At 46.4% G+C, this 13,597-nt stretch overlaps 1 protein-coding gene across 1 annotated transcript; it reads right to left on the reverse strand.

The window, feature by feature from the left end:
* Positions 1-11,573: 11,573 nt before the first annotated feature.
* foxq2 (forkhead box Q2) lies at positions 11,574-13,125 on the reverse strand. Its single transcript, XM_037469674.2, has 2 exons — positions 12,661-13,125; positions 11,574-11,948 (listed from the first exon to the last, which is right to left on the reverse strand). The coding sequence occupies exons 1-2, from the start codon at positions 13,123-13,125 to the stop codon at positions 11,574-11,576; spliced, it is 840 nt and encodes a 279-aa protein (XP_037325571.2).
* Between the last annotated feature and the right edge of the window lie 472 nt (positions 13,126-13,597).

Below are 13,597 nucleotides of genomic sequence, written 5' to 3' on the forward strand. Positions count from 1 at the left end.
TCTCCACCCTGGTTTGATCCATCTCCATTAGACTCTGCTTCACGCGGCCCACCACCGTCATTCTCACTCACTTCTGCTTCTTTCGTATCTCTCCCACCCAATCTCTCTCTCATCAGCACCTTGGCATTTCTGTCTTTCCCACAAACACTGTCTTCCTCATACAGCTCATATAATAACAGGCTAAAAATATGCCTTCTTCTTTCTCTTTTTTTTTTTTTTTCTTTCTTGCCTGTATTGATTTTGCCCGTAGCATTGTCTATGGAGAGAGGGAGAGAGAGGAGAAAGACGGAGGGCGCGGGGGGGGGGGGGGGGGGGAGAGCGAAGTGAAGTAGAAACAACTGGAAAAAGAACTACTTTCCACGTCTGTGGTAAAGCTCTAACCTTTACCGAAGTGGAGAGCCGTACTTTGCTTTACTTCCATGCAATACCTTTCAATTTAAAGGTAAGCGCAGTTACTGGGATCCCTTTCTCAGCAGCGTTCAACACTCAACCCCACAGAGCACCGAAGCACTCACGGGCTTTTAATCAAAACCCGCATTTAGAGAAACCTTACCATTGCAAACGTGCTCCGGATCAGCTTTTCAGGGAAAATGGTTGGCTCTTTTGGCACTGGTGTGTAATGGGAATGGAGAGAGTTGATCAATAGGCTATTGATCGAAGCTGGCCAGAGTCTGGGGAATTGAGAGTGAGAATAGAGGGGAGTTGGGGTGGGGGGTTGGCTCCAGGTTGAATTTTTAAAATGCTCTATTTCAGAGATGACAAATAGTCTATTTGAAAAGGGAGAGACAAAGATGGAGCATCATGAAGAGACGGAGAAAGAGTCTGTGGTTTGTTGTGGTTTCGGAGCAGAGAGCTGAGACCCCCCCCCCCCCACCCCCTGTCTCCCACAAGTTAGTGTTTTGGGCGAAAGCTGCTGAACTACAAAGACAAAGGGGAGCAGGCACTTCTCTGGCTACAGTAGCTGCTGCTGTGCATTCAGGCTGGATGAGGAGGAGAAGGGGGGCTGATTATGAAGGGGGGGGGGGTAGAAAGAATATCCTTTAGATCTAGAAGACGTGTGCTTTAAAAGCAGCACACAGACAATCCTGCAACCGACGTTACATTTACCCTCAGATCTGAACTCAAGCTGCACATTTATGCAGATGGCGCAGTCTTTAGTTCCGGAATTCTTGCCAATATCTGGTTTCTTCGGTTTTTAAAAAGCAAGCCATCTCGTGCATTCGTATTTAACACTCAAATACGGCCAAATCTACACCTACCCTGCAGGTCAATATCTGTACTGAGGAACTGAGGAAGGTAAAAATGCACTGCTGCATGTACAGGCTGTCTGGAAAGCATAAAAATACCAGTTTGTGCATTTAAGTGTTGCAATGGATTCAAAATCATATTTCCTTTTCACACAACTTTTTATTATTCTCTCCCATATCCCTTTTTTTAGAGGAACAGGAGTCCAAACAGAACACTACAAAAAGTGATTATTTTCATCTGACGAACAAGATGCACAGTTTACATTCCTTTTGGACCTATAGCCGTCCTTAAAATGATGGCCATGGGTCCGACAGCGGGCGTTAAATAATTGCAAGCTCCATGTGGATGTTATGTTAACGTACAGGCTTGTAAACCAGGGGGTGGGGGGGAAACCAGCTTTAAGTGTCCATTTGGAAGGTTGCTCGACTCGACTGCAGGCAATGGAAAGCAGTTAGAGCCCCACTCTGTAAACACCCCTGAGAGAAACCTACACCCCGGTAAAAAAAAAAAAAAATTCAGCTGTAAATAATGTATTGAATGCAAACTTAAGGTCCACGGGGAGAGTCATGCACCAGCTCATTACTCTTTCAGTTTGCTGGGCTTTTACGTAGTGCGCACAGCGCTCAGCAATCAGCTCCAGAAGCTCCCTCTCTGATTTAAAGACGCTTTTTTCTTACCTGCGGATATTGTTATGGATATAAGTATTGTTTTTTTTGTTGTTGTTTTTTTTTTTTTTTTTACCCTCCACACATCGCCCGGAGGTTTGAAGGCCGTTACCTCGTGCACCCACTCACATGATCCCTGCTCTTTCCAGATCTGAGTGTGTGTGTGTGTGTGTGTGTGTGTGTACACGTGTGTGTTATCTGTGCCGGTAGTTGAGGTGAACACGCGGGCCCGCGTCTGTGTGCCCTGTCCGGGGGACGCATCGATCTCGAGGCAGGATGTCAAACATTTTAACGCCGATCTCGTCCCTTGTCGTTGCCTCGCACAGCCCGGGGTTGTTAAATGCATTAAAAATCGCTTCCAAACGTATGTCGTCCTCACTGCCCCGAGCAACACAAGAATACCCCCTCCGCCTGTCACATACACACCACTCTCGCCCCTCCACCCCCCCCCCCCCCCCCCCCCCCCGCCCACCCCCTTCTGTTCCTAACCACGTCCTTCCATCCTCCGTCTCAATCAATCTTTACGACACCCGGTTGCATCTCCCTAATGTTTCCGGACTTGACCGTATCCCCGCTCAAAAATTCTTAATTAAGCCCGTTCCGTGTGTTTACCGTTGGGCAAATGACAATCTGACAGGGCTAATAAAACAACACTGGCGAGAGGAGGCCCGAGAGGAGCGTGTGCTACGACCCTCACCTCCTTCACCTGTCTCTATCTCCACCTTATCTCCCTCCATCCCCACCTCGCCGTATCTCCCTATTTTCTACCTCACAGGCTCTGGGGAGGAAATGGCGGGGACGGGAGGAGGAGGAGGAGGCGGCGCCGGTTTGGCTCGGCGTCTTGCACTCCCAAAACGCGCGGCTGTTTGCTTTTAAGTGTCCGCTTGTCGTTGCGCTGACGCGTCACGGTGGTGCCACTCAACCCACTTGCCTCCCGTCTCTTGATTATTAAGATTCATGAAGCCGCCTGCCTGCATGTCAACTCTCACAGATATGAGTCACACACCCATGTTCACATCAGCATCTTTCTTCATTTAGGTATTGACTCACGCACTGTTCTCACATTCTGCAATCCATAGCCCACACAGTGTGTGTATGTGTGTGTGTGTATTACGTCTCTATTTCTATACAGTTTTGTCTGCACACTCGAGAACTGCCATTTGCTTTATGCTAAAGCGTGATGGAGAGGGAGGGCCGCGTCACAGGGGGCTCAGCGGTGGACGAAGCCAGCCGCGCCAGATGAAAGGACCTCGCCAATTGCAACACGCAACACAAGCGGCGTGCGTGGAACCCGAGGACTGACACGGGGAAATCAAATGCCAAATAGAAGAGTTATTACAGCCAGAGAGCGCTTCCGTGACCAAGATCAATACCGCACACTAACCCTACGCAGGTTTTGCCTATGTGGTATGTTCATTCTGGATGAGTGACGAGAGGAAGTCCTTTATACTCAAACCGGGCGGTATGTGCACGCAAAATAGAGTTGCAAATTTGAAGTTTGAGTGTTCATTCCACTTTGAATTGTAAAAGGATGGTTCACCTACATCAAACTGTATGGGGCACACATCCACCGTACTCCATGAAGAGGTCGGTAGGAGCAACTTTTAGACTGTGGCATCCCCACTCTGAAAGTCTCTCGGCACTACATACAGTAGCTCAAAAGTGTACCTATTTTTTTTCCACTGATTTGTAGTGTTTTTATAGTTGTTGTCAACAAACAGTTGTTCTGAAACTGGATATCGCATGTTCCTGTCGCAATAAGAGCGACAACGGCCTTAAAACGTCCCAATATGAGTAGCCTCTTTTTTGGCTTCCGCTCCGAAAATGGTACACTCATAAAAAGAGGTGTAATAACTTTGTCTATTTGTACAATTTACGTTTGTGGGGGTAGACCCATGTACGTGCTATAATGTGCTTTAATAATCAGTTGTTATATGTTACCGTTGAAAAAAAGATATCAATATTATGGTACTGTTTCTGACCTGGTTCTGGCTCGTCCTCTCGTCTCCAAAGCGCGTTGATACACCTGGACCTCGGGTTCGACTCCAGCTGTGGGAAGAGTGTCGTTTACAGCTGCTGTTGCAAAGGGTCTTTCATGCAAAGGAAAAGAATTGTCGATAGAACTGTAAGCGAATACTGAAGTCATTGATTGATAAGTCGATTACACGTTGCTGCCAACAGAAATACAAGTAGGTGAAACAAATTATTATCTTCAAAGGACTTATGGCTGCCCACAATGCTTCTGATACAGCCACCGGGGTCACGAGCCAAGCTGATTTTCTCCCGATCCACTGGGTTGTCCATCAGCACTCTGCCAAAAAAGCCTATTGCTCTTAATCGTTCACAATGTTAATTACCATTGTTGTGATCACCACAAACTAAAATTCAATTCTCATTCAGTGTATTGGGATTGCATCAGAAATCTCGGTTAATAAAGCCATCCTGCATGCCCTGATACCAGTAGAGCTGAGCAAGACCCTAAACCTCACAGAACCAAACCAAGTCAAATCAAAGCCTGCAAAACTCAGCGCTACTGCTCCTGATCAACGTCCCTGTGGAGAAACCTGTTTTAAACCATTATAAACCACTGGGACATGGAAGAGAACTAATGGCGCCTTTCCACCGAGCGGTACGGTACGGGTCGGGTCGGTACCCTTTTATTTGTGTCTCCACTGCCAAAAGTTGAGAAAAGTACCAAAAATCCAAACGGTACCGTACCACTTTTTGGGTACCCTTCCGTTGGGGTACCTGGGACAGTTGTTTGGTACTAAAGGGTGGAGCTAGACTCACTGCAGAACGTTGATTGGTTGAAAGAGTGTCGTCATTTGAGCGTGCCGCAAGGGGAAAGACAACACAGGAGGCGCCATTTTTAAACTACAACACCGTCGCAACAATGTCGCCGCGCAGCATTTACTTTTAACAGCCACATACCGAGAAGCAAGAACAGGATCGGCTGTATGTCCTCCATTGTTGTTTGCGGTTAGCTTTCAGTTTTCGCGCGATCGTCGAATGACGTCAATCTACTTTCCGTCCAATACCACGTAAGTAAGGGTACTGTTGCCGGTGGAAACGCTCGCCAAATCATGGTTAACAGACGCGTACCGACCCGACACACACCGTACCGCTCGGTGGAAACGCGCCATAATGGTGAGGATGCCTTTGACGAAACGATGATTACATACGTTAATCCCAGCTCAAGTTCTCACCAAACCTCCCTTTAAAGCAGTGTTTTAGTGTGTGTGTGTGTGTGTGTGTGTGTGTGTGTGTGTGTGCATGACAACGTATGGCCCGGTGTGCGCCCTGCGTGTTGCACCACACCACCTGACAGGTGCAAAGCCCCGTGGGATGGCACCGCTGTATCTCACACGCCGCTGAACATATGCCGCACATCGGAGGTGTAACAAATCCATTCCTGACCGCCAGAACCTTTCAGAGAGCTTCCGTGCCCGTGAACAACACATCATCAGGTTTCCACACCTCCGGGGCTTGATGTGTGCGCCTTGCGCGCAAGATGAAGTGTGGCCTCGGATTGGAGGCGTGTGGCTTCTGAGGGAAGAGGAGCGGGGGGGGGGGGGACTCTTGAAAGGCCCCGTTCAGACGAATCGGGGCAGCAACGCGTCTCTCCGTCTCAATGGCGTCTTTAGAGAGGTTAATCAGAGGAGAGGTTGAGGAGTGTCGGAGTGTCGGGCGAGCTCTCGTTGAAGAGTCCTCGAAGCCCTCTCTCTCTCTCTCTCTCTCTCTCTCTTTCCCGCGTTGACACCTCTTAACCTTAGTCTATCATCTCTCACACTCACACACTCCACTTCTATTGACACTCGCTACCCCGCGGCTCTCCTAAGACCCGGGGAGAATCCGCCGCCGTGATTGCCTGCGATGGGGGGGGGGGGGGGGGGCTCCTCGGAGCTCTCGGAGAAGAAAGGATTATATAACGCCGCCGAAAAACAGGACAGGATGTGATCGGATTGGGGGGGGGGGGGTTGCGCTTCCAAATAATTACACATTGATCAACAAATTCAACATACCTGGCAGAAAATGCTTTGTCCTCTGCCCGCATTATTTTGAAAGTTTAATCTCGGGCCTCTGTGTCTTCTCGCACCAGGAAGTGTACGGGACCTGCCTTGCCGGGGGAATGTAAAGTGTGTGTGGGGGGGCAGGTGAAGAAGGTCAGAGGTCAAAGGTCACGGAGCAGTGGGTCTTGTTAAAATACCTTTTAGCCTCCTTTAGGGATATTATGTAATGGCTATGGGAATAGGTTAGGTTCCAGGTGGACTGCTCTGTGGTGGACGCTGAATGATATATGTGTTGTGCTTCATGCCAGATGTGTATTTGTTACTCTTCTTAAGAAATCAGGACGCAAAGGAAGTGCCGGGAGGTCGAGAAGGGTCACGTGTAAGAGGGCGCATTTATGGGCGTTGCAAAGGGGCATTTTTCCAGGAAACAATACTCGTACAAGGCCAAGACGGAAAGGGCTTCATATTTTGTCACAAATTAAAATCGTCAAAAGCTCTTCATTTTTTCCCTCTTGTCGTCCAGGCTAAACCCAAAGAGGTTTGCGGAAACTGGGTTGATCAATATATTGGAGACATTTGAATATCAATACAATGAGCCTGCTGTCCTGCCATCTTAATTTTTAATTTGGTGATAATAAGTGTATTAATTTTCATAACTTTCATTCAATAGTTTTGGAAAATGAGCGATGGTGGCACATTTTTTCCACAGAGAATATTCATCTCTCTCCTCTCTGTTGCCATTGATTTGTCCTCTCGTTCGCTTTGTCCTCCCTCTTTCCTTCCCTTCACACCAGTGCCCTGTAAAATTCTTCTTTATCCCCTGTTTCAGCATGCTAACTGTGCCTTTTATCAGTCCAAAAAATGTTAAATTAATAAATTGATATTGACGAGCTATCAGCCGGGGGGATAAATTATTTGGATGCAGAAGGCCGGGGTCACATGACTTTTAGTGCCCACGATTCTGTAATTATTCCCTACGAGAAGAACCCCCGGTGTGGTGCGTTGCCCTCCCCCCTGGAAAAGAACAAACATGGACAGATGCACACACAGGAAGCGCTATAGATCTGAATAGTACAGGCCAAGGGACTCATTACTGCAATCATAACCATCATGATGCAGAGTGTTAGCCTGCTGGTCGTTGCATTTTATCCTCACAATTTACATTCAAATCTGAAGTGGGAGAACCCAGAAGGCAGAGCGGCATTGAATGCAAATCGCACAATATTGAGCCTTTGCGTTGCCGGTGAGCGTACAGCGGGCCGCCTGCCGAAATGTAAAACCTCCTGCAGCTGATGTGTTCCCCCCCCCCCGGCCCTGAAACGAAATGCAAATAAAAGGTGGCGAGCTGTGGGCGGGAGGTGAGCGCTGCATATGAAAAGGGGGGCGGCGAGCACGTCGGGAGGGACAATCACGCAAGTGCTCTTGTTGCCCCGCGGCCATCGCTGACCTCCTGACCCATGGCCGTGGCCTAAATGTCAGAGGTCACCAACCAGGGTCAGCGCAAATCACCGCGAGACCCTGACCAGAGATGCATCGCCATGGCAACAGTTCACTTCAGAGGAGGAGAGTTGGGGTGGGGTTGCATTCTGTATGCTGAACTCATTCTGTATGCGGAAACGTACGCATGAGCTCATACCAGGTAAAGCATCACGCCTGTTGTTGTTTATTGTTGTTGTTCTTTGTGACAAACACCTGGGCCAGATCTAAAGAAGCCACTCGCATGAACACATGTGGTGTGCCACCTCAACATCTGCATCTGCCTGCTCAGTAGGCCGTGTGTTTTTTTTATCCGCTGAAATGGCTGAACCACCCCGCAATTCTGCTGTATTACAGGGTTCATAGTATCACTACAACAGGGAGTTGCCTAGCCGGGAAGAAGAAATACTCTTTTTTTGGAAATTAACAGTGCAGGGAATACCTTAAAAAAAAAAAAAGTGAGCACAAATGATAAATAATGTTGCGCTAAATTATCATCTTATTTTCAACACGACTTACTGACTGATGTGTTAAGTAGAAATAGAAGAAAGAAAAAAAACTTCCTCCTCCGTCCAAATGATGGAAACCATGCTGCAGACATTCGCTTGCACCTTGCGTCATCTAGTGGCCGGATCGGACCGCTTCCCCCGGTGCCACTGCCTCGGCTCCTCGGCGCGGTTGAAAAGAAGGAAGGAGGGGGTGGGGGTTTGTGTGGGGGGGTCGGAGGGAGGGGGGGGAACCCCACTAGTCTGCTTTTGTCTCCGGGGAGCTTCCGGTCGATGCCTCGTCCCACCATATGTCTGATCGCAGCTGCCAATCAACAGGTCAACGCGACCCCGGGGAGGCAGACACTGGTCGGGGAGAGATCAAACAGTGGACCTCGGGGATGACAGATGCAGATGGAAGAAGAAGAAGAAGAAGAAGCAGAAGCGGCCACGGCATTGCTTCAAAGATGGCAACGGTGCACTAGGAGGCAAATTATTGTTAACAGTAATGTGCGGAATAGCGCCTCGCATTCTGATCGATTGACTATTATGGAGCCCTTTGAAGCCGAGGTGACGCCGGGCTTTTGTTCGTGGTCGGACACGACCAGAAAATAGCAGCTGCTTTTGATTCGACCACGGCGCTTCCTAAGCCGTAAATACTCCTTACTTCTGTGCAATCACGCTTTATAATAGACTTGCAATTTGGAGTCCTGGAGGCTTTGGGCCTATTGGGGGGGGGGGGGGGGGGGGGTCATTCACACATGCAGTTGGCATTCATACGACTTCTGAGGGGGAAAAGGAAAATTAGGTGAATTAAGTCTAACAAACGGCAAGTGGTGAAAAAGAAAAAAAAACAGGTGGTTGTCTATTAATAACTTATAACGTCTACGTCATTTCATTTTAGAAAAAGTTTCGAATTATTGGACATAAATGGCCTGGTTTCACATAATATTTGTTTGTTTCATTATCAGACCTATTTGTAATATTTTATATTTTGAACGGTTATATTGTTTTTGTATACTCTTTTTATTACCTAACAATTATCTGCAGAACCCTCCGTCAAAATACCTCAAAATGAAATAATGAGATAGAAATTAGTCCTTGGCAACACTTCAGAAAACGTGATTGTTGACTTTTGAATAAATAAGAAAAATGAAGGAATGGAAGCAACTAAGACATTATTCATCAAAGATGATATATCACCATTAGACGTGTCAGAGCTGTTCATTAATCTGAATTAAGTTATCAACTGAATACCAAATTAATTCATTAAGAATGTGTTGTTAAAAGTGGGCTCGAAGACATGCAAACTACGTTTTTTCTCCTTTTTGATCCCAGATATGAAATTCTGGCCATTAAATATTCCTTTTGTCATCATACATTTTTAATGAATTTCTTGGTTATTTCAGTAGTCCTTTTTTAAATGATCAAAGCCATGCGATTATTTCAAGTTATTTGTATAGCTTTGAGTAATTTGAGTACGTTTAATCAGCAGAAAGAGCCAATACATTTTAAATCCTAATCATGGAGACAAGATCAGAGCTACTTCATTGCATTTTTTTTTTTTTTAATCACAATGTGTTAATGTATGTTCAGGCAAAAGTGAGCTGCAAGCTGAAAGCCCTTCTCCCCGTGCATCTCGTGGATCCATGTGCAGGTTCATGCTCTGTCCTGCGTGAACTCTTTGCATGTCTCAGCCCACGGTCAAATCAATGAGATACATGTGAGCCAAAGGGAATCAGCTTCGGAATGCTGCTGTAAACGTGTTCTATTAAAACACAGCCATAATGTTTCATTGTCGTCGCAGCACGACTGATCTTCTTACCTCACTCTCTGCTAATCAGGAACAAATCTTTGTGCCTTAATCTACGGCCCCCTGCACCCTTCCGCCCATCTCATTAGATTAGCAAAATGACATGCACATACGAACGCACAGAAACACACGGATACACACAAACACACACGCACACACAGCTCATGACCTCAATCTCTTTCTCCTAGAAAGGTAGTTAATTACAATTTCGTGTGAGTTTGTTGCGCATCAGTGATTATATTTGAAGTATTTTAGCAGGAAACAGGTCAACAAAATAGATTTTGGTAAATCTTTTTGGTTGCTAATAAATACTTTAAAACGTATTAAAAATGAATTAACAAATACCTTATTACTCAAAGGGGGGTCACGCAGATTTTATTATTTGAATGTTGTGTCTGTATCACTGCAAAAGTTTTAGGAATTAGTTGCATTTGTTTTAAACTCTTATCAAATGGGCATTTGTATGCCTGTGTGTGTGTGTGTGTGTGTGTGTGTGTGTGTGTGTGTGTGTGTGTGTGTGTGTACAGCAAACATATGCAACCAAATTAAAGCCTTAAAGCTGGTGAATTGAAGAGGATTTGATGCAGAGTGTAATTCATGGGAATTAAGCAAATTAGGTCTCCAATTAGCTGTCGACATTGAAGTGGAAGATTTGGTTAACAAAAATTAATTAGATGGATTTGTCATTGTTCTAATGAGCATTTCCAGAAAACAACTTTTGTGAATAACCCCCTCCCCCTTCTCTCTCTCTCTGAAGCTTCCTCCTTCTTACGAACTGTTTGTTGGTTTGGAGTCTAATTTCATGACAAATATTGCCTAATTCAAATATTCAATAATTTGCACGTGGGAAGCCCACATGCGCTAAACAAATAAACTTCAAAAAAGTCAATGTATGACCTATTCCTCTTAGGCTGGAGCACTGTGGATGTAAATGCCAAGCTTTGCAAGTCAGAGAGGAATTTCACTATTGATGTGAGAGCCAGACAAGTAGATTTTTCCTTTGTTCTTATTGTGGTAGTATTTTGGAGTCATTATATCACTGAAGTGTTCCTGCATCAAAGGGAAGTTATTATTTTTAAGGTGTCCCACTTTATATTTCTCCATTGTCATATTTATTTTCACAGTGACTTATCTTATATCGTATATATTTCTGGTTATTTCAGTGTGTCGGCCATGGCCGGTTCTTCTTCTCAACACAGTTTCCCTAAAAAAGCCCTCCCACCTCTCTCCAATAAATCAGCCTCCTCCGCCCTCCCTCTCTCCGTGCCTCCTTCCCTTTCCTCTGCTTCCTTCATCCCTGACCTCCCGTTGTCCCCCTCTTTCTGCAGCAGCGTTTATGGATTACACTGTGTGATAAGCTTCCTATTTCTTGAAACTATTGGGGATTGCTCAGATTATCTGGCCTCATATCCTTGGGAGTTGGCTTTGTAAAGCCCGATTTTAGTCTCTTAAGGCGGAAGATTTTGCATCCCGAAAGCTTTGACTAATTAGCATCTAACACCGGGAGGTATTTTAGCAATGTGCTCACTTTTAGTGTTATCTGCACACACACAGACAAAGACACACACACAACTGAGACAGCTGAGTCAAAGCATCACAACATGTTGAGTTCAATATAATTTAATTAGATTTTAACAAAACATAGTCTCTCTTTTGGTCATTCTATAAACATTCAGATCACAGACAAAACAAGTCTGAAACAAGTCATCGAACACCCTAAAATACTTTAATTTGCACAATATAATGCTACAACGTCCACTTAATTTCCAACATGTCCAACACGGTGTATTTATTAGCGAATACGACTCTAAAATATATATTTTACCCAACAGTAATTCAGGGTCAAACTCTAAGTGCAGGTACAAGCTGTTGGCGCTCAGGGTACAGGGTCATGAAGGCTCGGGTGGAACCCCACTGGTGGCTGCATGCTGGACCAGGGCCAGTAGACCCGCGGAGCCAGGCAGGACAGGGGCAGCGTTTGGGCTTGAGGGCAGCACCAGTAGCCGGCTTTGTGGGGCCGAGCGAGGCCAGGGTGGTAGGGGGAGCCCAAGGGTGAAAAGGGGAGCTGTCCCGCCACCCTGCGTACTCTCCGCCGCGCCCTTCGACATTGGTAGTCCCCGTTGGAAAAGTCCCGGTAGTTGGTTGGGTGGATCGCCCAGAAGTGGCCTTTACCGTTGTCACTGCGGCCCGCCTTGACGAAGCAGTCGTTCAAGGACAAGTTGTGGCGGACGCTGTTCCTCCAGTTTTTATCCTGTTGGGGGCAAGTAAAAAGAAGAAGAAGAAGAGGATTAGGCCAAAAATAACACTTGAAACCGTAAGTAAGAATTAAACATTGGGCGTCCCTAATTGAAATTACCATAGGTGGCGGTTAAGTATCACTGATCCTCGTCAGTATGTCACCTTGTCCTGTTGTTGGCGTATGTGATCGCAGCGAGACGCAACACCCTCAGTCACCTTTTTAGCACGTCAAACCGGTGATCAACTTTAATCCAAAAGGCTACGGCAATCTGTCGCTGTACCTGGTGAAGGCAGAAGCGAGTCGCAACCCAGCGATGGGATTACTTTATTTGTGAATTCCCCAACAAGAAGATTGTCTAGTGTCCACGCAAGCAACTGATTGCCTAACCCCTCGGGCGGATTACTTTTACCAAGCGGTGTTGCTTCGCTTGTTGAAAAAATGGCCGCCAGGTTATTTTTCAGCAAAGCGCTTTTCAGACGCGTAGAGCACGTCGGGCAAACACGGATTCCCAATCGCCCGTCTCAGGATCGATCGATTCGATCGATAGCTGTGAGGAGTTTGCAAAGTAAAGCGACCCGATTACTTTCTGAATAGCCGTACACGTGTAACCAAAGCACGTCGCCGTTTATACCTTCCTTCTTCGACCCAGTTTGACCTCACAAATTGCACCACGACTACCGTAGCCTTGGCCCGGTATTCAGCAAAAAACGCCACATCAACGTACCTTACTCTTGAAGTAAGGGTATTGGTCCATGATCCACTGGTAGATGTCGCACAGCAGCAGTTTCTTCTGCTTCGACGCCAGGATAGCCTTGGAGATGAGGGCGATGTACGACTGGTTGGGTTTGTCCGCAGACTTTTCAGGCGCGCTGCCGTTAGAGGCGGTGGTCTCTTCCTCCTCCCCCTCCTCTCGTGGCTCATCACCCCCCTCCTCTTCTTTGACTTTCCTCTCCTCGGTCTCTGCCTCTGACCTCTGCCGTCGCTTCTCTTGTATCTCGGAGCGAATCCCCACCTCTTCGGGTTTAGGATTCTGATGATTTAGCAGGTTGTTTGCTGTCTGCTCTGCTGTACGACTTCCTGTCGCTTCTTCTTTAGAACCTTTGACTCCCTTATTGAATAGAAGGTAGTCAATAGTGAAGCTAAATCCCAGCCTTTCTCTGCCGCCGCCGCTTCTGTCCTCCATTGTCATCTCTGAATTAAGACTCATTACAAAGGTTTAATGGGCTGTTAAATAATAAATATACAGAATATAAGGTGATGAATAAAAGTGGCTTGCCCCAAAAGTTCTGTCACAGCACAACAATTTTCCTGTAAAGCGCAGGAAACCTCAATAAACTCAACGCCTTAATTACCCTCGCTTCTTTCGCTGAAGACTTACTGTTGACAAGATCAGAGATAAAGATGAGCCTCTCAAGTGTCGTTAACCTTGACGCGCTCACGCGCGACACGATCTCAACCCGTGGAAATTACGTAAGTCTATAAGACTTTTTCAGCTACTTTGTTTCGCAACGCGGTTTAATTAAATGTCTTCGCCTCTCTGACAAACCTGACTATCAGAACCACTTTCTCAATATCCAACAGCCTTTTTGCTCCTTGATCGAAGGGTTGTGCATCACGGTTGTGAAGGTGTCTCTATTTATATGACTGTGATTTTATCCCTC

This window comes from Pungitius pungitius, chromosome 7 (genome assembly GCF_949316345.1).
Source record: "Pungitius pungitius chromosome 7, fPunPun2.1, whole genome shotgun sequence".
NCBI lineage: Eukaryota > Metazoa > Chordata > Actinopteri > Perciformes > Gasterosteidae > Pungitius > Pungitius pungitius.

Bases quoted from the DNA above. Each gene is read 5' to 3' on its own strand.
- foxq2 (XM_037469674.2), bottom strand. From the start codon at position 13,125: ATGACAATGGAGGACAGAAGCGGCGGCGGCAGAGAAAGGCTGGGATTT. The intron at 11,949-12,660 runs GTACGTTGATGT...TGCCCCCAACAG, and splicing joins ACCCTTACTTCAAGAGTAAG to GATAAAAACTGGAGGAACAG.